This window comes from Dunckerocampus dactyliophorus, chromosome 18 (assembly GCF_027744805.1).
Source record: "Dunckerocampus dactyliophorus isolate RoL2022-P2 chromosome 18, RoL_Ddac_1.1, whole genome shotgun sequence".
In the NCBI taxonomy this organism is placed as follows: Eukaryota; Metazoa; Chordata; class Actinopteri; order Syngnathiformes; family Syngnathidae; genus Dunckerocampus; species Dunckerocampus dactyliophorus.
In genome coordinates this window covers 1,710,001-1,732,906 of record NC_072836.1, presented here as the reverse complement: position 1 = coordinate 1,732,906, position 22,906 = coordinate 1,710,001, and the positions used below count along the sequence as shown (strand labels likewise).

The window sequence follows — 22,906 nt, the reverse complement described above, 5'->3', positions numbered from 1 at the left end:
TCAAATACTATCGTGTAACTTATATTGAATCTTCGATCTACTTTTTGTCTAAATATTTAGCTGGCGTTGTGTATATTGCTATTATAATATAATATTTATATGAGTGTTAGGATCTCTCGCCGTCCCGAAGGCAGCGGCGTGGTACAGAAGACAAATGTCCTACTGTCTCTGAATGCAACAGTAAAGAGGAAGCGAACATGGCGGACGCGGTGAGTGTCACACATCTGCTGTTTAGTGATTAAAAAGCATTGAAACGACCAAATGTATTAACGACGTCATAGTGTGAACTATGCTGGCTAAAGTGTTGTAGTTGGACTGCGCTTCGACAAAGCTGTGAAAGTAAAAGTAGCGTTTTTACAAAATCACCCTTTTGTGACTCAACGCAGCTTCCTTGAATGATCGCTGATAAAATGTTTGAGTTGGTTACATTTTGTAATATTGTACTTTCGCTGCAACCTATAAACGTGATTAAACATAATCGGGTGCTACATCCACTTGCTGTGTACAATAGCTAGCTAGCTAGCATGTCGTTCTTCATTTAGTTTGTGCACGATGAATGAGTCCGAACACTTACAGTTGTGCTTTTTTCAGAATAAGAAGTGAAATAAAGCACTTAAACATGCTGGAAGATCGTAACACTTCCCAAACATGGAGTCAGATGAGGTTTCTGTGATGCCATAGTTGTTGTAGCCTGCAGCCACTAGGGGGCATACTAGCATGTTTATGAGTCAGCAGCTCTTTGACATCATTGATGACTTCCTGTGTCCCCCCAGCTCTCTGATGGTGAAGCACCCGTGGTGAAGCCACCGCCCAAACGCCGCCGCATACTCGACTCATCGGCCATCGTCCCCGTGCCCATCTACTCTAACAAGGTGAGCGGGGGGGGGTGGGGGCGTGGGATTAAGGCATTCATCCAGGGCATTTTGTGACCTCGTTGGCATGTTTCAGGTCAACAGCAGTCTGAGTCTGAAGGCGGAGCTTCCTGCCTTGACAGAAAAAGAAAGAACAGGTTAAAGGTCATCTAGGATGTAGCACAGCTGCAATCTGCTTTTCAAACAGACCTTTTTTATTGTACCCTGCAGACGATGACGGTGTGGACAGTCTGTGGTTGCAGATGTCGAGTCAAGCGACGAGAGCGGCCGCCTTAGTGATCAGCGACTCTGAGGAGGAACAGGAAGTGCAGCTGGTGGACGACAGCAGAGACAAGTAAGATCATGTGCTTGCTGAACACGCACACACACACTTAACCTGTGTTTGCCAGGGGAGGGTGCCGCTCGCAGTCTCCTCCACCTCCCCCATCAGAGATTCCCGTGCAAAAACAGTCCCGAAATTTCCAGAAGAAGATCAAGTGAGTGACACACACACGCACACGCATGTACACACTCTAATTTCCCCGCTGTGGGATAAATAAAGTACAAATACAAATGTGTGCGTGTCAGTGAGGTGGACAGGAAACTGCGGGCCATCAGCGCCACCCTCTCGCCTGAGGGGCGGGACGTGGGCCTCAGACGGCGGCGAGGTCGCATTCCTGAGCAAGATGAGGACGATGTCGTCATTTTAGAGATGGAGCCACGTGATCTGTGGGCGCAGGAAAGCCGTCTGAAGGTGCGATGTCGCACGGACGTCTACAAGCTTTCTGTGCTTTCGGTACGTGTGCACCCACACCCCACGTGCACACGCTTCTCAGTTTTCCCGCCTCAAAATGTGGTATTTGTGCATCCCAGACGACGTCTGTGGGCGAGGTCGCCAGTCAGCTGTCAGCTATCCTTCAAGTGCCTAGCCACCGCCTCCTGCTGCTGAGGGAGGAGGCGGAGCTTCCTAGCCATGCCAGCATCAGCGAGCTGGGCCTCGGTATCACCGACATCTTAGGTAAGTCATGTGACACGCTGCCACCGCCACCAGTGTTGCTACAAGGGATGAACTGTCAGTGGCTTTTCAGAGTGTGTTGTCATGGCGACGGAGCAGGTTGGCATCATCACGGTGCGTCTGCAGGGCAAAGAGCGAGGCTCCACGCGCGACTTCTCTGTGCACAAAGTCAGTTGCCACTTCTGCTGCATGTTAGCTTCATGCTAGCTTTGGCCGCTGACGGGTGATGTTATGGTGCGTTCTAGGAGGCGGAGCTAGGTTCCATCTTCTCACAGTACGTGTCAGCGATGCCTGCCAGCGCCAGACGAAAAGTGCAGTTTCACTTTGATGGCTGCAAGGTGACGGCCAAACAGACGCCTGCACAACTGGACATGGAGGATGGTGACATCATTGAGGTGTGGATGTGAGGCTGCACAGGTCGTCAAAAGAAAAGCCCAATTAAATGTTGTAAATGCTGCAGAAAGAAAATATTTTTTTTGGTTGAAAAGACTTTAATTTTCCATTGAAGCAAATAAAGACATTGTTGTGCTGTAACATGTCAAGTCAAAAAAATCCATCAATCATTAAAAAGCAGTTTCGCGATGATTTTATTTTGGAAATGAATTGTTTGACGATGACTCGTCATCTGATTGGCTCTGTGCTGACACGTGACTGGGCGTCACGTGAGCTGGGGAGCGGAAGTTAGCTCACAAGTGTCATGGTGGCAGCAAACATGTCATTTGTGAAGTTTTAACAGGTTTTAGCCTTAAAAGTCATCAAGTGGCGAACGTAGAGGTGGTTGTCGCCGAGTGTGACACCCTCAACGACTTGTACGCGCGAGAGAGGCCAAGGTTTGACCGGAAGTGGAGACTAATCTCATCGTCTGACTCATCCTGCGAGGTAAACAAGCTCCTCAAAGGCACTCAACAACAAACCGCTGCTTATTTTACATGTCTGCGTTCCACCCCACATAAGTTACTTCAACTTCAGACTAAGGCGCACTCGTTCGTCAACACAGCGCGCTTTGTGACGTCATCCTTGAGTTCTATTAACAGTCCGGTCGAAGATTATGACGTAACTTGTGACGTTATGATGCCGCGGTGATTGGTCACGCGATGGACAAAGTCAAGTGATTGCAAGCCAGCCGATAATCATGACGGGTGCTTTTCTAAACCTTTATTTGTCAGGAATCTTTCAACAAAGACTCTGTAGGCGACCTGAGTGTCTATCAGTCGGGGCACATTAAAACATGGCAGTTCGAAACATTATTTTACTTTTTAATAACTTAATTGTATAAATATTAAACCAGGGTACAACAATGTGCATTTCCGATGTATACTGTGTATATATAGTGTATGTATACTGTGTATACTGTGTATATATACTGAGTACATACTGTATATCCATTTTTAAAATAAGAGTTTTTAAGATGCATGTCCTTTTTTTCTCAGCTCACAGAAAAGCACCCGAGTGAGACGTCACATGAATTATGTTGTGATGGTGAATGATTGACAGCTGCTGCTCAGATGCTTGGAGGAAGACGATCGAGTGGAATTTCGGATCTCACCAGGAAGACTTCCTCTTCCTGTGCAGCGCTGTGACGTCACATCATCCAATCATCTTTCAGATCGTTTCCTCAAGACCGTACGCCTTCTGGCCACTTTATTAGGTATGCCTGCTGGCTCACCGGCGTCGTCAATAAAGTCCACTTCCTGTTTCTTCAGCGGCCGCCATGTCTCTTGACGCGACCGCGTCGGACTCGGCGGCGTTGTTCTCGGATGACAGCGAGGTGGAGGGTGGGGAGGAGGGTGTGGAGACTGAGAGGGAGGAGCCTATTAGCGGCGTGTCAAGAGTGCGTGCGGTGCTGACTGTGTTAATCTTGTGTTATATCAACCTGCTCAACTACATGGACAGGTTCACCGTGGCAGGTACACACCTCCATCAGCTGACTAACACACGCCCACAACACCTTCATGCTGTCATATCTTTACTAGGCGTTCTTCCTGACATCGAGCATTACTTTGGAATCGATGATAGCAAATCGGGTCTGCTGCAAACGGGTAAGAGGAAACGATTGGTGATTGGTGGTGCTATCAGGGACATCACTTTCTGCTTTTCTCCAGTCTTCATCTGCAGCTACATGTTCCTGGCGCCGCTCTTTGGTTACCTTGGTGACAGATACAACAGGAAGTGGATCATGAGCGCTGGCATCACCTTCTGGTCTCTGGTGACGCTCGCCAGCTCCTACACACCGAGGGAGGTGAGCGGCACCCCCAGCGGGAGGAGCAGGAGGTTGTGGGCGTGACCGGGCTCTGATTGGTCTTCTTGTGCTGCAGCACTTCTGGGCGCTGCTGCTGACCCGCGGCCTGGTGGGCGTGGGCGAGGCCAGCTACTCCACCATCGCACCCACCATCATCGCTGACCTCTACGTCAAGGAGTCCAGGACCAACATGCTGTCCATCTTTTACTTCGCCATCCCAGTGGGCAGGTAGGCGGAGCTTCACGCACAGCACACGTTGAGATGCTCTGCTCACATTTTGTCTTCTTGTCGCCACTAGCGGTCTGGGCTACATCGTGGGCTCGCAAGTCAGTAACCTCATGCAGGACTGGCACTGGGCACTGCGGGTGGGTTTGATGACTGAGTGTGTGTGTGTGTGTGAGTGTGAGCTGTGGGCTCAGTGCACGCTGTGTTCTTCAGGTGACACCGGTGTTGGGGCTGTTGGCGGTGCTGTTGCTGCTCTTAGTGGTCCAGGAGCCCAAACGAGGCGCCATTGAAGCCCGGTGCCAACATGGGCTTCACCAGACCAGCTGGCTGAGTGACCTGCAGGCCCTGAGCAGCAAGTAAGTTCACGGTGGAGATGCGGAGGTGCCGCCCCAGCGCTAAGCATCACAAAAACTAAAAGGTTGTCGCTGTGGCCGCAGCACGAGTTTCATCCTGTCCACCTTGGGATTCACGGCGGTGGCCTTCGTCACCGGCTCGCTGGCTCTGTGGGCGCCGACCTTCCTCTTCAGAGCGGCTGTGTTCACGGGCGAGCGAGCGCCCTGTGTGGAGGGCCACTGCCCGTCCTCCGACAGGTGAGCCACATCACGGTGGCGCCATCTCCAGGGCAGAGCGGTATTACCAGCATGTGTTCTCTTCTACCAGTCTTGTGTTTGGCGCCATTACGTGTGTCACGGGCGTGTTGGGCGTGGCCAGTGGTGTGCAGGCCAGTCGCCTGCTCCGGACCAGAACGCCCCGGGCAGATCCGCTGGTCTGTGCCGCCGGCCTGCTACTGTCGGCACCCTTCCTCTACTTGGCAGTCGTGTTTGCTGAGGCCAGCACCATCGCCACCTACGTGAGTTCTCTTCATCCTTCTTCATCCTCCTGCTAACGCTAACACGCTAAAACTTAAAACTTAAAACTCTGCAGGTTTTTATTTTCCTTGGAGAGAGCTTCCTGTCCATGAACTGGGCCATCGTGGCTGACATTCTTCTGGTGAGGACCATCATCTCTTTGTTTGTTCTCGTCTTTCTTCTTCTACTCTCTTACCTTCTTAGTACGTGGTCGTTCCCACGCGCCGCTCCACTGCAGAAGCTGTGCAGATCGTCATCTCGCATCTGCTGGGAGATGCAGGAAGTCCTTATCTGATAGGAGTGGTATGTGCACATGCACGCGTGCACACACACAAGGGGAGGAGCCAGGCTGCAACTCAGCCTCCTGCTGCCATGTTTCAGGTGTCTGACGCGCTGAGGAAGAGGGATTCCTTCCTGTGGCAGTTTCGCTCTCTGCAGCTCGCTCTGCTGCTCTGCACCTTCGTGGCCGTGGGAGGTGGAGCTTTCTTTCTGGCCACCGCCCTCTTCATTGAAAGAGACCGCCATCGAGCGGAGAACTTCGTCCCGACAGGTGCCGCCTCTCCTCCTAGCATACGTGCATGTGCTAAGCGCATCACATGACCGTCCCCTTGTGCTTTTCTCCTCCACAGACGACGAGCCCATCGTGGTTCCGAAAAGTGGGCGGTCCACTCGGGTTCCCGTCTCCAGCGTTCTGATTTAACGGTCATTTGTAGGACACGTCGGCCATTTTTATCTTTCTGTTTTTCTTTTATACTTTTTACCATCACGCTGGAGCTGACTTTTAGTCCAAGTTTTTATCTGCCATCTTTTATCTCCAAACGTCCTGTCTTGTCTTCTTATTCCCTTTCTTTTTTCTCAACCAAATAAACAACTTCAACTTTTAACACTCCTCACTGCTTCCTCTTCACACACACCAACAACGTTAGTATACACCTTTACACACCCCACCAACACTACACTACATTAGTATACACCTTTACACACCCCACCAACACTACACTACACTACATTAGTATACACCTTTACACACCCTACCAACACTACACTACATTAGTATACACCTTTACACCCCCTACCAACACTACACTACATTAGTATACTCATTTACACACCCCAGCAACACTACACTACATTAGTATACACCTTTACACACCCCACCAACACTACACTACATTAGTATACACCTTTACACACCCCACCAACACTACACTACATTAGTATACACCTTTACACACCCCACCAACACTACACTACATTAGTATACACCTTTACACACCCCACCAACACTACACTACATTAGTATACACCTTTACACACCCTACCAACACTACACTACATTAGTATACACCTTTACAGACCCCACCAACACTACACTACATTAGTATACACCTTTACACACCCCACCAACACTACACTACATTAGTATACACCTTTACACACCCCACTAACACTACACTACATTAGTATACACCTTTACACACCCTACCAACACTACACTACATTAGTATACACCTTTACACACCCTACCAACACTACACTACATTAGTATACACCTTTACACACCCCACCAACACTACACTACATTAGTATACACCTTTACACACCCTACCAACACTACACTACATTAGTATACACCTTTACACACCCTACCAACACTACACTACATTAGTATACACCTTTACACACCCCACCAACACGACACTACATTAGTATACACCTTTACACACCCTACCAACACTACACTACATTAGTATACACCTTTACACACCCCAGCAACACTACCCTACATTAGTATACACCTTTACACACCCTACCAACACTACACTACATTAGTATACACCTTTACACACCCCGCCAACACTACATTACATTACTATACACCTTTACACACCCCAGCAACACTACACTACATTAGTATACACCTTTACACACCCCAGCAACACTACACTACATTAGTATACACCTTTACACACCCCAGCAACACTACACTACATTAGTATACACCTTTACACACCCTACCAACACTACACTACATTAGTATACACTTTTACACACCCCACCAACACTACACTACATTACTGTAGTATACACCGTTACACACCCCACCAACACTACACTACATTAGTATACTCATTTACACACCCCAGCAACACTACACTACATTAGTATACACCTTTACACACCCCAGCAACACTACACTACATTAGTATACACCTTTACACACCCCAGCAACACTACACTACATTAGTATACACCTTTACACACCCCAGCAACACTACACTACATTAGTATACACCTTTACACACCCCAGCAACACTACACTACATTAGTATACACCTTTACACACCCTACCAACACTACACTACATTAGTATACACTTTTACACACCCCACCAACACTACACTACATTACTGTAGTATACACCGTTACACACCCCACCAACACTACACTACATTAGTATACTCATTTACACACCCCAGCAACACTACACTACATTAGTATACACCTTTACACACCCCAGCAACACTACACTACATTAGTATACACCTTTACACACCCCAGCAACACTACACTACATTAGTATACACCTTTACACACCCCACCAACACTACACTACATTAGTATACACCTTTACACACCCCAGCAACACTACACTACATTAGTATACACCTTTACACACCCCACCAACACTACACTACATTAGTATACACCTTTACACACCCCACCAACACTAACTATACAGTACATTTTCACACATACCAAGCAACATTACTCTACTACTACTACTTCCCTACTGGTCTCCTACAAGTAGCCTCCGACTAGTCCTCTAATGGTCCTTGAGTATTGGTGTATTATTTATGTAGTAGTATTGTTGAATTAATATTGGTGTAGTAGTATTGTTGTATTAGTTGTGTAGCAGTGTTTGTGTAGTAGTAATAGTATAGTAGTTGTGTAGTATTAGTTGTGTAGCAGTATTGGAGAATTAGTGTTGCTGTAGTAGTATTTGTGTATTAGTGTGTGCTAAAATGTTTTTTTCGTGTCGTTAAAGTAACGCATCCGCCACTGTCTTCATGGCCTTCATGTGGTTTCCTGTTTGGAGGCGGGACAGAGGGTGGCAGTAGCATGTGATTGGTCCAAAGAGATGTGCAAGTGTTTGCGGCGGGAAAGGCAGGTGAGCAGGTGATTGGCTGAGCAGAGGAGGAAGTGGGCGTGTAGGGGGGCACAAGAGATGAGGCATCAGAGGCGAGCAAGAAGACATGTCTTTACTGTGCAGATGAGCCTCTTCCCGCCCTTCCCACAGTAACAGGAAGTTATCCAGTCACTTCCTGTGCACATCGCAGCACCTTCATGCATGCAAGATGGCCGCATGAGACGCATCTCTTGTGTTTGTGGCAGGTTTGTGTTTGGGGCTTTCACTTCTTGTGTGAGGTGGTGGTGTCATGGTGGGCTGGTGGTCTCTCCTCAGGTGCACCATGGACGCCCCTCTGCTGGCCCCCCTGCTAACAGCGGTCGCCATCTTGGTGTGCGGCGTGCTTCTGGCGCTGGTGTGTGTGGACTGCCTGAGGAACGGAACGCTGGGTGCGCTGATGTGGAAGGTTTCGGTCACTTCCTGTCGCTGGTGAACTGAACGCCACTTTTTGTTTTTTCTGTCATCAGTTTCCATCCAGGAAGAGAACGCCACAGACGAGTACATCCCGTGAGTTCTCTCAGCTCGCTTCTAGCACTTTCCAAAGCGTGAGCTGCAGCAGCTTGAGATAAATTAAGAAAAACTTAACAACTTAAGAGCTTTGAAAAGTCACGACAATCTTTGTATCTGACTCGCAGCTCCAATGAGTTCCGACTCGTCCGTCCACGTAAGCCCTTCCTAGCTCGCGGCTAGCTAATAGCAAGCTAAGCGCTATTTAGCATCAACATTTTCTGATGACTTGCAGATCTGCTGACAACCGGTGTGACCTCTGACCTGTTGTTACCTTTGTGAGTACACCCCCCCACCACCACCATGTCTTGGTTGCCAAACAGGAAGTGACAAGTCTTTGATGTTCCTTCCTCAGGGCTCGTTCTTCAAATCCTGGAAGTCACCACGCCCGCCGATCCGTGACGACACAAAGTGGTGAGATGAGTTGGGGATTACGTTTGTCGGCTTTAGCAGATTGTTGACGTTCTGTCCTGGTCCTCCAGAAAGTAACGCCAGCTATGAGAATTCCCCTGAGGGTGAGATACCGCTCTCTGCTGCCCCCTGTGGCTGACTGGCAGGACGCATGCTAACGCTGCTTTGTTTGCAGGACTGGATGACCCACAATGCTTTGCTGAGGACTACATGTAAGTACTTCCTGTTTCTCAGGCAGCTCAGTGCGCCTCTTCTTCCTCTTCCTCTCCTTCTTCCTGCAGAATTGTCTTGCCTGAAGACCAAGATGCTTTGACCAATCAGACCGCAGCGTCCACGCCCAGCTCAGGTAGCGTCTTTTGCCGCCAATTTCCTTTTTTGTTTGAGGTTTAATTTAATGAAGCGGGTGTGGCTGGCAGGTGTCCCCCACGAATACGTGAACGTGCTTGCAGGTGAGTGGCGGGAACCTTGTAAAGATTACTGATTCAAGCAGCAGGTGGCGCCACTGACCGTCTTTCCTCCTCAGATGACAGAGAGTACCTGAATGTGATGCCGCCCCCAAGCGGTGAGTTTCTTGTTTCCTCTTCCTCAGTGATGTCATCCACAGGAAGTCCTGTGCATCACATGGGACTCGACAGACAGCCCACCTGCCTCAATGTCATTTTTACTTCCTGTTTCCTGCCAGGAGAGACATCGACATCATCCCAAAGCGATGAAGATGACGAAGGCGAGGGGAACTACGTCAACCAACCGAGTGTAAGTGTGTTTGTGCTGTCAGTCATCCTGGGGGCGGAGTCACACATGGCCACTGCTGCTTTGCAGGTGATGAGCCAGCCCGTTGCGTGATGGGACGGAGAAGGCGGAGACGAGTGGTTCATCAATCACAGACTGATCTTCAAAGATTAATCAAGGCTTTTTCCTCTTTTTTTTTTCCTGACAACTCCTGAGAATGTTTTCACACTATTTCGCTGACGTCCATCCAAGCTTCAGCTTTGGAACGCTGGCGACTTCAAACGTGATTCTTCATCAACTCATTAAACACACATTCATCGGTTGTTGGAGAGTTTTTCGATATTTGGGGACTTAAAAGTGAATGCACATATTAATCTGCAGTTTGTGTTGTCACTGAACAGCAGGGGGTGCTGCTGAGAGGCCCGCCCTGCCCCACAGCTCACACAAGCCTTCAGTGCACTGTCACCTCCCAGGCACGCTGAGAGCACAGTGAATCGAGCGCTACGCAGCCATGAATCACGCATGCACAAGGCGCGATGCCACTGGGGTGGATCCCGTCCTGTTTTACTTTACCTGTTTCTTAATCTTCATGAAATGAGATACTCATTGTACTCAAGCCTCACTGGGACTTGCTCTACCTGTAAGTGTGTCAGAACGTGTGATGGAAGAATGTTGTGTGATAACAAGTTGTCCTAACTACAAGATAAAAGGTGCAGGCAGGAGGCGAGTCTGGATGTAATTATTACGCTGTCTAGACTTTTGAGAGGCTCATCTGGCCAAGATAAAATATTACAGTTATTTTATTTTGATGAAGTGATGGTCAATTTAAATGAACAAAGTAAAAATCAAGTTTATTTGTAGTTATAAAGTTAATTAAGGCGATTTAACTCACTTTTTAGGCTCTCCTACGAGGTTATGTTTTGTTACTGCGGCATCTGTTACAGCATCATATGCGAATTAGCCGATGACGTCTTCCAGCGACTTCCATGGCAGCCAATAGCTACTTTTCTTATTACTGAGGAGTTTGCAACAGTGGCTCACCTACACATATTTATCAAAAGTGTTTAATAGAAATAGGAATTTTGTGTTCATAGAAAACGTTTTAGATCTTTGAGTGGAGCTCATGAAAGATGGCAGCAACAACGAAAGTGTTGCGTTTATTTACTTTGAGTGTTTACATTTACTGGTTACTATGTATAATTATCCTCTATGAGAGACGTTGATACGTAATCAGACATGATAATATTTTTACAGTGTGAATGGGACAACATTCTCGCTTTTGGGGTGAGCTTTTTCGGCCCCCGTAGTGTAGGGAGGAATAAGGTCACGTGATCACCGATGTTGCATGCTGTGTGTCACTGACAAAAGGCGCTGTTGTTAGCAGAAGCTAAAGGCTAGCCGCTAGCCTCAGAGCTAACGGTCCTCAAAGCTGAGCATGCGCACCCGAGCCGCGCGCACACGGGCTGCGGGCACGCGCACAGGTATGTTTGTGAGCACCTCCCTGCACGTGATGTGGCGTACGTTCGCGTGGATGCTAGCGATGCTCGTATGCTAGCTCGTACGTTAGCATGCTGTGCTAATGACGCTTGTCTTCACGTTCCAATACTTCATCATCATCATCATCATCATCATCATTATCATTATTTAGCATTTAATGTGTGTGGCTCGCTGCTCTTAACACGTATAGGAAAATACTGAAGCAAAAGTGTGTGGGGGGTGCTACAGTGATAAAGGTTCTGTCACCAGATTGGATTCTTGTTTCAAGAGGACACTATTAGCACTGGAAGCTTCTAGAAGCGCTCTCTCTCTCTCTCTCTCTCTCTCTCTCTCTCTCTCTCTCTCTCTCTCTCTCTCTCTCTCTCTCTCTCTCTCTCTCTCTCTCTCCGCGCGCGCGTGTGTATGTGTCTAAAAATAAGTCTAAGTCAAATAATGGAAGGTTCTGGTTCTGTCATGTTGATGGGCTTTATTTTGAAAATCTGATGCTGACTGTTGTGTTATCAGGTGTGTGACAGCTGCAGGATGCCCCTCCCTCCACCTCCCCCTGCTGGCGGACCCCTGCCTACCCCAACCTCCAGCGAAGTATGCATTCCACACCGCTATTGATTGTTGTTGAGGAAGTATTGATTGAGGAATGTATTGATTGTTGTGGCGTGTGATGGAACTCGTGCAGGTGAACGGGCGTGGCGCCCTCCTGTCTGACATCTGTAAAGGTACCAGGCTGAAGAAGGTGGCACAAGTGAACGACCGCAGCGCGCCGCTGCTGGATGCCAAGAGCCCACCCCCCCACACTGACCACCCCTACATCCGCTTGTACCAGTACCTCCACCAGCAGCAGGGGGCGCCCCCAGACAACAGTAAGGAAACCTCTTTGTGTTGCCGCGGTAACCTCATGGCACTGCTTCCTCTCTGTCCACTGGGGGCAGCTCAGAGCCCGAACCAGAAGTCCATGAGGTCCATCAGGTCCACTGATGGTCCGTGGCTGGTCCTGGTGAGACAGACGTTTGTGTTTTGTTGACTTCCTTGTTTGTCCTCGTAGGCCAAGGTTGCGCTCGTTCCGCCTCCTCTCGTGCGGCGGCGCCCCTCCCACCCAACCATCACCATGATGACACTCAAAACCCCTCCCCTCAGCAAAGGCGAGCCTCCTCTTCGCCCCCCCACCCCTCCGCAGGCAACTCCCCTGCCCCCCCTACCCACTCGCTTGTGAGTCGCCGTGGCAATGCACCTTCCCCTCCCTCTTCTGCTGACAACGCAGAGAAACCCCCCCCTCCGACTCCTGGCAACACCCCCCCACCGCCCTCGCCCGGCAATAGTAGACGGCCCCCCACCACGGGAGGAAACCCCCCCTCTGTCTCCTCTTCCCTGGCCCCTCCCCCACTGACCTACCGCCTCACCAACGTCTCACTCAGCAACAAGAGGACCGCCCCCTCGCCAGGAGGCCACACCCCCACCAGAGGTCCTGCTCCTCCACCGCCCCCTCCCTCGCCCAGTTCATCCCAGCTGGGAGGCCACAGACCAACGCCCCCTCCAGGAAGAGCAACAGGTGAGACTTTTTATTCTTCCTCCATCTTGTTTTTCTCTTCTCAGTCACATGACCACTCATCTCCTGTCAGCAAGCAGAGAGGCTCCGCCTCCTCCTCCGTGCAGAGCACCGGGTAGCCCCTCCCTCTCCTCTGACCCCCCCACAAGGGGGAAGCCTCCTCCCCCGCCTACTCGCACCCCAGCTGCTCCTCCCCCGCCTCCCCCTCCTCTCCGCCATGGACACGCCTCCTCGCCATCCGTCACGTCCTCATTGATTGGTGAGTTGTCTTTCCTCTAAGCTGGCACGGCGGGCTTCCTGCTCTGTGAGATGATGTCACATGACAATGGCCACACCCACTCACACTTAGGCTGTGTTCCAAATGGTGCACTTACTGTACACACTTACTCTTCAGTCAGTACACTGTGTACTTAGTTGCTGAGTGTGTAAATGTTGACAATGTAGTGCTGTCCCAAATCCATTACCCACTCACCTTCTTCTTCTCCTCTTTTTCATGGCCATTTGCAACCACTCCACGTAGTCCCTCTTTGAACGCAACCCCTGATAATTAGACTGTGTGATGGAAATGTTCTGCTGCTGTTGGAGGGATTCGTGTTAGCAAATAGATATTCAGATGTGTGTGCTACCTATAAATGTTTATTTGCATTGAATACATGCAAATATATACTGTATAACCCTCTTCTGTCATTCATCTTTCTGGTCGTAAAAGTAAAAGTGGGCATATTTGACATGATGATGAATTGCTTTGCAAGCAGTGATGAATGTGATTAAAAGTGGAATCATGTGGCAGCACTAGTAAGTACTAAGTGCAGTACGTAAGTGCAGTAAGTACATAAATGTAGTAAGTACATAAGTGCAGTAAGCACATAAGTACAGTAAGTACTAAGTGCAGAAGTTGAGACACATCCTCAGAGTGTTTGTTGTAGTTTCCTGGCAATCATGGCTTTTGTATATAGTGTTTTTTTTGTTTTATGTTTTGTCTCCCACAGAGGACTTTGAATCCAAATATATGTTTCATCCGCTGGATGACTTCCCGCCGCCAGACGAGTACCGCCACTTCACCAAGATCTACCCCAGCAAGGCCTACAGAGGTTCCCATTTCTCACCATCTCTAGTCTTCTCAAACATCTTCTTGGTGGCGCTAACAGGGCTAATGTGTGTGTTGCAGCCATGAGAGGGGCACCTCCGCTGCCACCCGTGGGAAGGTGAAGCGACAGGACGACACACACGCGCTTGGCTGCAATGATATCACCACTGAAGGCTTCATCATCTCATCAGTGCTCAGTATGAGTCCTCTTTGATCATGTGACTGCTTTGGCATTATAAGACAAATATGGAAGATCCTTTATTTTGAAAGGTGTGACGTGACGGTTGTCACGTGGCTGAAGTTGTTGTGAAGTCGTGTTATGATGTGTAGTCACAAATAAACAACCCCGCATTACCGTTTGTGGACACATGGGGGCGCAGCAGGATTTAAGCAGTTGTCTTAAATCCAACTTCCTTTTCCGGAAGCTGGACGTCACCGGAAGTCATTCGTCGCACGTGCGCAAACACCGGCGGTAGAGAAGCCGAGCGACGACATTTTGGAGTTTTCCAAGCAAAACCATCGTTTAAAAAACAAAACAAAAACTACAACCAGGAAGAGGAGGACGAGTCGGATTATACAACAGTTTGTCATTTCAAATGTCAGTTTTTCCATATGCCAGCACCCCTCCACAGTCCGACAGGCTGCTGTTTCAACACAGACACTTGGATCTACTGTATGCTCGTATTCAATGTAAACAGTACTGTATGTACAGACACTAGTATAGTGTCAGACTATTTTTAGCCATGTTATTATGTTGGCATTCATTCAAATAACACCACCACAACTACTACTATAATAATAATAGTAAATATTTTTTTATTATAATATAATTAAAAATGTATTTCTTTTGATTTGTAACTTTTTTATTATTATTTATAGAACTATAACTAACTAAATATGTACCCATATATTACCCAGAATATTACAAACAGCTGTCAGCGTTACTATTCTTGTCAAAGCACTGGTACTGGAGCTCATTGTTAAGAGGAGTGCAATACCAATGTACCTAATACTGTGGTTTTTCGGTGTGTATCATTCGTATGTCGCCCTCTTGTGGTACAACATTGTAAGCACACCTGTACAGTGCTACAGGCGTCAAACTACTACTTATATAGACTGTATATTACAAATAATTATACTATAATGATGTATAATAATATTGTATAATATCAAATAGTACTATCATAAATAAAAAATATATACTGTATATCATATATACAAATTTAATATACATTAAATTATAATTAATAAACACATACAAAAATAAAATAAAAATATATAATATGAATTTAAAATATAAAAAAATTGAAAATAAATTTAATCTACATCATATATAAAGTGATATAATATAAAATTGAATTAGAACAGTGAAATGTGCCAAATACTATATTACTATATTTTTTGGCTCACAAATTATAATATGTCGTGATATATTTGATTAAATATTTGTAATATATTTAATTTAATTTTAAAGTACTGAAATGTATGTCATTGTGTAATTTGAAAAAAATCAAATGAATTCAAAGACATAAGAATGGAAGTGCATCGTTATTTCAGCACCATGGACAACTCATTTGCAATCTTCCTGCACTTCCTTTCAATTGTGAATATTAGCTCTGTTGATTTTATCTCTCTATTAAGATAAAGGTAAAAGACACGTGACTAGCGTGTGTGCGTGTTTGTGCGTGCAGATGCAGCGCCCCCTTTTGTCTTGATGGTGTTCACTCTGATGGTGCGTTCACTTGCTCCTCAGTGTGCAGCCCAGAGCGGAACAAGCTGGCGGTAGCAGGAAGACAACATTCTGGAGTTCCGTCCATGTGTCATTTGAAACACAATCAATGTCCACGAGAGGGCTTTTTAGGCTCTGTTAAATAAAATTAGCCTCTTTTTTGTATTTGTTGCAACTTTTGCGACCTTTTTGTAATCCTTCGGTTGCTTTTTCAAGTTGTGGACGTTTTTGAGGACATGTCTCGCAAGAAGGCTTCCAGGGGTAAAAACACAAGCAGCCCCGCCGGGAAAGGCAGTGGCGGGAAAGGTGCGCGGAGCAGCGCTGGTCTTGTGCAGATGAACGGGGTGGTCCACCCCAGCAGACCCCCCATCAGCAACAGCAGCGAGTTTTATGACATTGCATTTAAGGTAAGGAAAGAAGACACTGCATTGGTTAACATCGGGCCACAACATTAGGTAGCCCTGCATAATAAGTGTGCTTATTATTGTGGTGTGGAAGTGCACTGCATCCCACTCAGAGCTGTTTGTGTTTCTAATGTGTTGCATACCTCGTTTAGCTGCTGTACGTGCAAGGGACAAACTATTAGAGACACGACTTCACAATACAGGACGTGGCACAGTACAGGTGCACACCACTGGAAACAAATATTGATGCATAAAAAAATACTGATTGCATATTATGAATTTATTTATGCTTTTTAAAAATAAATATTTTTATGTATTTTTTATGCAGCTCTTGTATAGATATACAGTACTTTATGTACTGTACACCACTGAGAGCTATAGGAAAAAACACATAGATTAAAATATATACTATAGATTATTTATGCTTTTAAAATTTATCGTAATTATGTTTTATTAATATTTACAAATGTATTTTGGATACTGCATTTGTATACTGTATTACTGTACCGTACCTTATCTACACCTTTGGAAAACTATAGGAAAAAAAAGCTTGTATTAATAAAAAAAAAATGCTAAGTTCTAGTTTATAGTATCTATGCTTTATAAAAAATATTTTCATGTAATTACATAGTTTTTATTAGTGTTTGTGTTATTTTTTTATACAGCTCTTGTACAGCGTGGCAAATGATATCATCATATTTCCTGTCTCTGAGCAATGTGCAAAGAATCATTCATGAAAAAAAAATACCAAAATAAATATTTGAATGTTTATATTTTGAAGCTTTCACATGTGCAGCATGTCGTTTTCCAGTCGAGTTTGCATCGAGGTCCTTCTTACCATGTAAGCACCTTTTATTCATGAAACAGCAGCGTGCTCCTGACACCAGCTGTGTCAATAAACGATCGATAGCCTGGAGAGGTGCACACCACCTGATAACACACACACGCACACACACACACACACACACACACACACACACGTGCGTGTGCTCTGACCCCGATGCATGCAGTCGTGCGATTAAAGAAAATGTCACCATCTTAACGACCAAAACAAAAAAACACCAGGGCACCTGTCTCTGGGGGCCTGTGCCACCTACTCGTACGTTTGAAGCAGCTGTTTGATGTGTGTGAGAATAACTCACTTGTTCCAGCTTTCTAGCGTCCTGTTTAACTGCGCAGCGAACTCACTGGACATGCAGTGAAATGGACAGCTCTATAAAAGTTGCCGTGAGGATCAATTGGCCTGATTTGACCTTGTGCGATACTGCAGCCTATTTCGGTGTGTAGGGATGGGAGTATCTCTATTTGAATCTCCTGTTTCCATGCCAGTGTTGAGTGTGCATGTACTGTAGCTCCGCCCCATCTTTGGACATCAAACTACTGTACGTGAAGCCAAAACAACAGCGCCTCTGCTGGTCACAGCTCGGTCGCTTCAACATTAATCAGGAATCAGCGCCACCCAGTCGATGTAAATCTCACCCTTTATTACCGCCACATCCCTCTCGGTGAGACACGGTTATTGCTCAGCTCCTTTGATGATGCTGGCAGAGACCTTAAAAGGAGGAGATGAACAGCTGCAAAGATAAAAATAAACTCTTTATAGCTGAAAATAACGAGCGCGTGGAAGCAGTTTGGCATCTCTTCACTCGTACCCATCCGTGTCCCCAAGAAGCTCCGTAGATTTTACACCAATAGATAACTTTAAAACAGAATTCACCTTAAGTACTCCATCACAAAAACGCAAGCTAATACTAACCCTCAAGAAACCTGACCCCTAACCCATAACCAACCAAAACCCCAACCAAGCCTAATACCATTCCATACCCTAATGAACCCTAAACCCAACTTTTTACCCCACCCAACCCTAACCAAGACTAAAACTAACCCGTATGTAACGGATGTGTGGTTGTAAGTCGGTAGACGTCACTCTAGTTAGCAATCGGGGCTTTTTAGTTTAATGCTTCGCGCTCGCAACTCTCATTCCATAGGATCATGGTTTGGGCCCACGGCAGTGTGCGGGGCTGGCTGACCCAGGCGAGTTACACATACCCTAACCAGCCCTAAATCCTAGAAAATCCTTACCTTAAACTCTTACTAACCCTAATCAACCCCAACAAACCCTAAACCAATCATAATCTACACCAATAACCAACTCAAAACCCAAATAAACCCTGATCCTAACTAACCGTAAACTCCCTAAATCTCTTAATCCTAACCCAAGAGCAGAGCATAACGAGCACACTATTGCTTTTACCTTCTTGGAAAAAACCTACAGTATGTGGACATGACGAGAGCGGGGGGGGGGGGGTTCTCCTGACCGTTTTTGTGTGTGCAGGTGATGCTCATCGGGGACTCAGGTGTGGGCAAAACCTGCCTGTTGGTCCGCTTCAAGGACGGAGCTTTCCTGGCCGGTAGCTTCATCTCCACAGTGGGCATCGACTTCCGGGTACGTTCCCACGCATGCTGCACATGCACACCTGCTTCCATGATGAACAGAACGAGGGCACGTGTTCTACAGGGATCTTTTTCAGCAATCCCCTATGAGCAGCAGCGTCTATTGATTTCTTAAATTAGTCCGACATGATTTATATTTGTCGTTGACCATGTGCCAGTTTCATGGTCCCGCTTGGCCAACCGGAAACGACAACGTGTCCATCCTCTGGCAATGCTCGTAATCTGAGTCACTGATGGATTTAGTTAGCTAGAAATGACGTCTCATTGAATTGTCAATATGCAACTATACAATGGTGCAGACCACCACACTTTGTTTCCTCTTCCCGTTGCAGACAAGACTTCTAAGTCAGTCACTAGCTATTGTGTAAAGGCGGCCCTGCTACATCCAGACCACGCACAATACAGTAACCCATTTATGTTGTATGCAGTGCTAGACCCCCTACTTTATGGTTGCTTCCCCTCATAATGGTTTGTTGCTCTTGGTAAGGACCATCTGTTAGCCATCAGAAGGACCTGTTTGTGACCGGAATGACCCGAAAGGAACTTTCTTGAACGCTACTGCATTCTCTTTTATATCACAGAAGATACGGGGTGACACTCTCGTATGATTTTACAGAAAGAGTTTAATAAGGAAGATCTGCAGCAAAATGATAAAATGGGTAAAAACCTACAGAACTAGCTAGCCTCAAAGATGGTTCCCAAGAGGGTTCTCAACTGGCGCTTAAACAAAAAAAATCTACTTGTAGACAACCACAATGGTTTATGATGCCAAGCAGTCCCAGTAAAACAATCTGTATATAATCCCATGTGTCCGCCACTAGAATAACAAGGCAACTGAAGCAATCCAGTTGATGCTGCTCTTATGCCAGATTGCTACATGATTCAATTAATCACAGCTGTGTGATTGGAACACATCCATCCTCCTCTGAGCTGCTTCTGCACGGCTTTCTGTTCAAATGTCTGCGTTTTTCCGGGAGAGAAAACTTTGCTCATGAGGATGCTTGACTCACTGCAGCGTGTGTGGGGCAGTAATTAAATGGCTTGTAAATGTTTGTGCTCCACTACCACCGATACACACCAACCTTGTTGTTGTCCCCGCACAAATCCTTCTAATATTTATTTGTGAGGAGTCCTTTTCTCCACCGCGAGGATACGCAGAGACATGGAGATTAGTGTGTGGTGTTATGTTGAGAGGAACTGTAATCCCGTTTTAGTTGGGAGCAAAACAGGCAACGCTCTTCTTGGGATTTGTGTCGGTTCCGACTTCAAAGCAGCACCGAGCTCTTGTTTGCTGTAGTCTCATCTTGCTTAAGCTCCAGCATGTGCTCTGCGTGACTGACTGCCTTGTTAGAGCCAAATGCATTCAGCAGCAACTATAGAAGCTGCTCTTCAAGGCATAATATAGTAGACATAATAAGACAGAAATAAGACATAATATAGACTCACACATGTTCAGCGTCGGGAGAGTTCCTTGATGTTTTTTACTTCCTTCAACTTTACACTCGTATTGTGCAATATCGTAGACGTAATAAGAGAAAATAAGACATATAAGACATAAATAAGACATAATATAGACTCGCACATGTTGGCATTGGGAGAGTCCCTTGTTTTTTTTTTACTTTTTTCACCTTTACACTTGTATTAGCCAATGTAGTAGACATAATAAGAGAAAATAAGGCATATAAGACATAAATAAGACATAATATGGACTCACAAGGAGAATTCCTTGTTGTTTTTTTACTTCCTTCACCGTTACACTTGCACTGCCGAATATGTAGACCTAATAAGAGAATATAAGACATAATATAGACCCACACATGTTAGCATTGGGAGAGTTCTTGTTTTGTTTTGTTTTTTTTACTTTTTTCACCTTTACACTCGTATTACTGATTATAGTAGACATAATGAGAGAAAATAAAACATTTAAGACATAGTAGTAGAGAGTCCCTTGTTTTTTTTACTTTTTTCACCTTTACACTCATATTACCCAATATAGTAGACATAAAAAGAGAAAATAAGACATATAAGATTTAAATAAGACATAATATAGACTCACATGATAGCATCAGGAGAGTTTCTTGTTTTTTAAACTTTCTTCGACTTTTACACTTGCATTACCTGATATGTGGACATAATAAGAGAAAATAAGACATAAATACAGACATAATATAGACTCACACGTTAGCTTCGGGAGAGTTTCTTGTTTTTTTTAAAAAAAAATTTTAATTCCTTCACCTTTACATTTGTATTAGCCAATATAGTAGACATAATAAGAGAAAATAAGACATAAGCCACAATATAGGAGACTATTTGGAGACTTCCTTGTTTTTTACTTCCTTCATCTTTAACAAAAGCATCACAGTAAATATTCCAGAATTAGCGGCAATAGCTAAACTTCATCATTCCTTTGCTGATTGGCTGTGAGAAACCACATGGTTGTACTACATGACAGTGCATATGCAGGAGCAAGTTTAAATAACCGAATATAAAAGGTTAACATTTATTGTTAAGTATTTATTACGTAGAATAATTCAATAATAAAACTGATTACAAGTGATAACTATTGTTATGTTATTCAGCATGGCATCTCATTCTTGGTCATATTTGGGAAAAATATCAGTCCCACAGTGGGTGAATAATCTATTTCATATCATATTTACACTATTATTATATGTTATATTATGAAACTATAAAAAATAATACAAATGTATGTTTTTAATTCTACAAGTCAACCTTCTCAACATCCGTATTTTCATTGATTGATTTATTTCTGCATGCAGGCTTTATCCGTACAGCCTTGCAATCACACAAGCGGCGCGTCCAGGTGGTGGGTTGCCACGGCGACGCGGGCAGGCAGGTGGACGGAGGCTGACCAGAGGGCATGGCTGATTGTGTCGCATGCTTGATGGCTTCCTTTATGTTTATAGTTTGATGCAATCGTGAGGCGGTGTATTCTGTCGGTGCACGATAGGCTGGATGTTGTAAATGTTTGCACTCCGGGGCTTCTTTTATGCTCCGCTGAGGACTGGCAGATAGCCTGAGGACATGCGCTTCCTTTTTTATTCTCGCCTGTGCGCTCTGACATATTCAATCACAGTGTATCACTTCCTGCAGATGTATTTTCGCTCCTAACAGCCATGGAATGACGTGGAGACGTGGTCATGTACTGTGTGGGAGAGTCTGTTCCGTCCTTTGCACCCAGAAGTGCTTCTACTGGGTGTTTCCTGCAGGCAGGGGTGTCCAAACGTTTTCCGGTGAGGGCAAGCACGCCACTTTGACATTTTGTAAAGCAACACATGTAGATATGCTAAGAAGTTGCAAACATTTCAAGAAAACAATGCGTCTCAGCTTTGTGACAAAGGTGAAAGCGCCTCTTATTAGTGTCAACTTTGCTCTTTGCTCTTTTTTTCCACATTTTTGCTGTCGTTTTTTAATTTCTCAAATATTTAAACTTTCTTCATGAATAATCATTGATTTTCCTTTCGTAATATTAGAACTTTTTTCCCGGCCTAGTTTTCCAAAAATTACACATTTTTTTTGTTTCTCATAATTTGGTGACTTTCCAAAAATCTTGAATATTTCAACTCTATGCTGCTAAAATGACCTTATTTTTCTGTTTTTCCTCATAACATTTTGAGTTTATTCTCGTAAAATTGCAACTTTTTCTGTCTTAATTTGATTTTATCTTCATAAAATGACTTTTTTTTTTTATTTCTGCTGTTGGTTTCTTTTCTTTTTTTTTTTTTTTTTCCAATTTTCTTCTTGTAATATTATTTATATCATTGTTATGTTATATTGTATACAGTATCTATATTATATTATATATATTGTTATACATTATATATACTTATATTATTTGTACCTTATTTCCATAATATTATCACTTTCTCCTTAACTTAATTTCCCAAAATAAAAATATTATCTTGTTTGGTTTGTTTCTCATAATATTAGGATGTCGTCCTCGTAAAATTAAACTTTTTAAAAACATTTTTCTCCTAATATGTTGACTTTATTACTGCTTTGTGAGGCAGCAGAGCCACGGCAGCTGGAAAGTTGGAGAAGATGTTGCACAGGACTGCAACCGGGGTAATCTGTATGATTCTCTTGCGCTTGCTTATTCAATATCTTATTACTTTCTGTCAGATGCTGTCAGTGTCATTATGAAATAAGTGGCAGCGTC

At 45.2% G+C, this 22,906-nt stretch overlaps 5 protein-coding genes across 14 annotated transcripts in view; all 5 read left to right on the top strand.

Annotated features, from left to right (window-relative positions):
* Window positions 1-168: 168 nt before the first annotated feature.
* nfatc2ip (nuclear factor of activated T cells 2 interacting protein) lies at window positions 169-2,400 on the top strand. The gene is made up of 9 exons (XM_054759832.1): window positions 169-209; window positions 774-872; window positions 949-1,009; window positions 1,083-1,206; window positions 1,262-1,348; window positions 1,440-1,647; window positions 1,725-1,869; window positions 1,940-2,034; window positions 2,112-2,400. Exons 1-9 carry the CDS (start codon window positions 198-200, stop codon window positions 2,271-2,273), a joined length of 993 nt encoding a protein of 330 aa, XP_054615807.1. The 5' UTR covers window positions 169-197; the 3' UTR covers window positions 2,274-2,400.
* A 116-nt stretch (window positions 2,401-2,516) lies between these two features.
* On the top strand, window positions 2,517-6,062 carry spns1 (SPNS lysolipid transporter 1, lysophospholipid). Of its 4 annotated transcripts, XM_054759829.1 has the most exons (14): window positions 2,519-2,745; window positions 3,297-3,489; window positions 3,570-3,773; window positions 3,840-3,905; window positions 3,969-4,105; window positions 4,182-4,333; window positions 4,404-4,470; window positions 4,544-4,686; window positions 4,768-4,920; window positions 4,991-5,180; window positions 5,255-5,320; window positions 5,383-5,481; window positions 5,560-5,728; window positions 5,808-6,062. In XM_054759829.1, exons 3-14 carry the CDS (start codon window positions 3,578-3,580, stop codon window positions 5,876-5,878), a joined length of 1,509 nt encoding a protein of 502 aa, XP_054615804.1. In that variant the 5' UTR covers window positions 2,519-2,745; window positions 3,297-3,489; window positions 3,570-3,577; the 3' UTR covers window positions 5,879-6,062. The 4 variants fall into 4 exon arrangements, with proteins under 4 accessions (XP_054615803.1, XP_054615804.1, XP_054615805.1 ...); XM_054759828.1 differs by having other exon boundaries at window positions 2,517-2,745; window positions 3,570-3,905; XM_054759830.1 differs by lacking the exon at window positions 3,570-3,773 and having other exon boundaries at window positions 3,297-3,514.
* Window positions 6,063-7,866: 1,804 nt separating this feature from the next.
* On the top strand, window positions 7,867-10,674 carry LOC129171242 (uncharacterized). Of its 3 annotated transcripts, none has more exons than XR_008566759.1 (14): window positions 7,867-8,574; window positions 8,645-8,757; window positions 8,836-8,875; window positions 9,004-9,032; window positions 9,111-9,153; window positions 9,231-9,289; window positions 9,358-9,390; window positions 9,462-9,498; window positions 9,568-9,632; window positions 9,703-9,735; window positions 9,810-9,848; window positions 9,969-10,039; window positions 10,106-10,298; window positions 10,417-10,674. XR_008566759.1 is itself a non-coding variant. In XM_054759702.1 (14 exons), the coding sequence occupies exons 2-14, from the start codon at window positions 8,531-8,533 to the stop codon at window positions 10,127-10,129; spliced, it is 630 nt and encodes a 209-aa protein (XP_054615677.1). In that variant the 5' UTR covers window positions 7,867-8,350; window positions 8,453-8,530; the 3' UTR covers window positions 10,130-10,674. The 3 variants fall into 3 exon arrangements, 2 of the variants coding, with proteins under 2 accessions (XP_054615677.1, XP_054615676.1); XM_054759702.1 differs by having other exon boundaries at window positions 7,867-8,350; window positions 8,453-8,574; window positions 10,106-10,674; XM_054759701.1 differs by having other exon boundaries at window positions 10,106-10,674.
* A 661-nt stretch (window positions 10,675-11,335) lies between these two features.
* LOC129170875 (WAS/WASL-interacting protein family member 2-like) lies at window positions 11,336-14,990 on the top strand. Of its 3 annotated transcripts, none has more exons than XM_054758976.1 (7): window positions 11,336-11,496; window positions 12,017-12,094; window positions 12,186-12,369; window positions 12,558-13,055; window positions 13,126-13,311; window positions 14,042-14,143; window positions 14,221-14,990. In XM_054758976.1, exons 2-7 carry the CDS (start codon window positions 12,035-12,037, stop codon window positions 14,259-14,261), a joined length of 1,071 nt encoding a protein of 356 aa, XP_054614951.1. In that variant the 5' UTR covers window positions 11,336-11,496; window positions 12,017-12,034; the 3' UTR covers window positions 14,262-14,990. The 3 variants fall into 3 exon arrangements, with proteins under 3 accessions (XP_054614951.1, XP_054614950.1, XP_054614952.1); XM_054758975.1 differs by having other exon boundaries at window positions 12,552-13,055; XM_054758977.1 differs by lacking the exon at window positions 13,126-13,311 and having other exon boundaries at window positions 12,552-13,055.
* Window positions 14,991-15,671: 681 nt separating this feature from the next.
* The window catches only part of LOC129170877 (ras-related protein Rab-26-like), a 37,706-nt gene continuing 30,471 nt past the window's right edge, over window positions 15,672-22,906 (top strand). The window contains exons 1-2 of one of the 3 annotated variants that reach the window (XM_054758981.1): window positions 15,672-16,275; window positions 18,608-18,718. In XM_054758981.1, the coding sequence (XP_054614956.1) occupies window positions 16,105-16,275; window positions 18,608-18,718 (282 nt within the window). In that variant the 5' untranslated portion in view covers window positions 15,672-16,104. The remainder of the gene's footprint in view (window positions 16,276-18,607; window positions 18,719-22,906) is intronic. The other 2 variants (XM_054758980.1, XM_054758979.1) reach the window with 2 other exon arrangements.

What these genes read in the sequence shown, in the direction of transcription:
- nfatc2ip (XM_054759832.1), top strand. An exon ending in GTGGACGACAGCAGAGACAA is followed by an intron (nt 1,207 to 1,261) that starts GTAAGATCATGT and finishes TGTGTTTGCCAG; the next exon opens with GGGAGGGTGCCGCTCGCAGT. An exon ending in AATTTCCAGAAGAAGATCAA is followed by an intron (nt 1,349 to 1,439) that starts GTGAGTGACACA and finishes TGTGCGTGTCAG; the next exon opens with TGAGGTGGACAGGAAACTGC.
- spns1 (XM_054759828.1), top strand. Translation starts at nt 3,578, where the DNA reads ATGTCTCTTGACGCGACCGCGTCGGACTCGGCGGCGTTGTTCTCGGAT. An exon ending in ATCGGGTCTGCTGCAAACGG is followed by an intron (nt 3,906 to 3,968) that starts GTAAGAGGAAAC and finishes GCTTTTCTCCAG; the next exon opens with TCTTCATCTGCAGCTACATG. An exon ending in CACTGCCCGTCCTCCGACAG is followed by an intron (nt 4,921 to 4,990) that starts GTGAGCCACATC and finishes CTCTTCTACCAG; the next exon opens with TCTTGTGTTTGGCGCCATTA.
- LOC129171242 (XM_054759702.1), top strand. Translation starts at nt 8,531, where the DNA reads ATGCAAGATGGCCGCATGAGACGCATCTCTTGTGTTTGTGGCAG. An exon ending in ATCCGTGACGACACAAAGTG is followed by an intron (nt 9,290 to 9,357) that starts GTGAGATGAGTT and finishes CTGGTCCTCCAG; the next exon opens with AAAGTAACGCCAGCTATGAG. An exon ending in TGCTTTGCTGAGGACTACAT is followed by an intron (nt 9,499 to 9,567) that starts GTAAGTACTTCC and finishes TTCTTCCTGCAG; the next exon opens with AATTGTCTTGCCTGAAGACC.
- LOC129170875 (XM_054758975.1), top strand. Translation starts at nt 12,035, where the DNA reads ATGCCCCTCCCTCCACCTCCCCCTGCTGGCGGACCCCTGCCTACCCCA. An exon ending in GGGGGCGCCCCCAGACAACA is followed by an intron (nt 12,370 to 12,551) that starts GTAAGGAAACCT and finishes TTGTCCTCGTAG; the next exon opens with GCCAAGGTTGCGCTCGTTCC. An exon ending in CGTCACGTCCTCATTGATTG is followed by an intron (nt 13,312 to 14,041) that starts GTGAGTTGTCTT and finishes TGTCTCCCACAG; the next exon opens with AGGACTTTGAATCCAAATAT.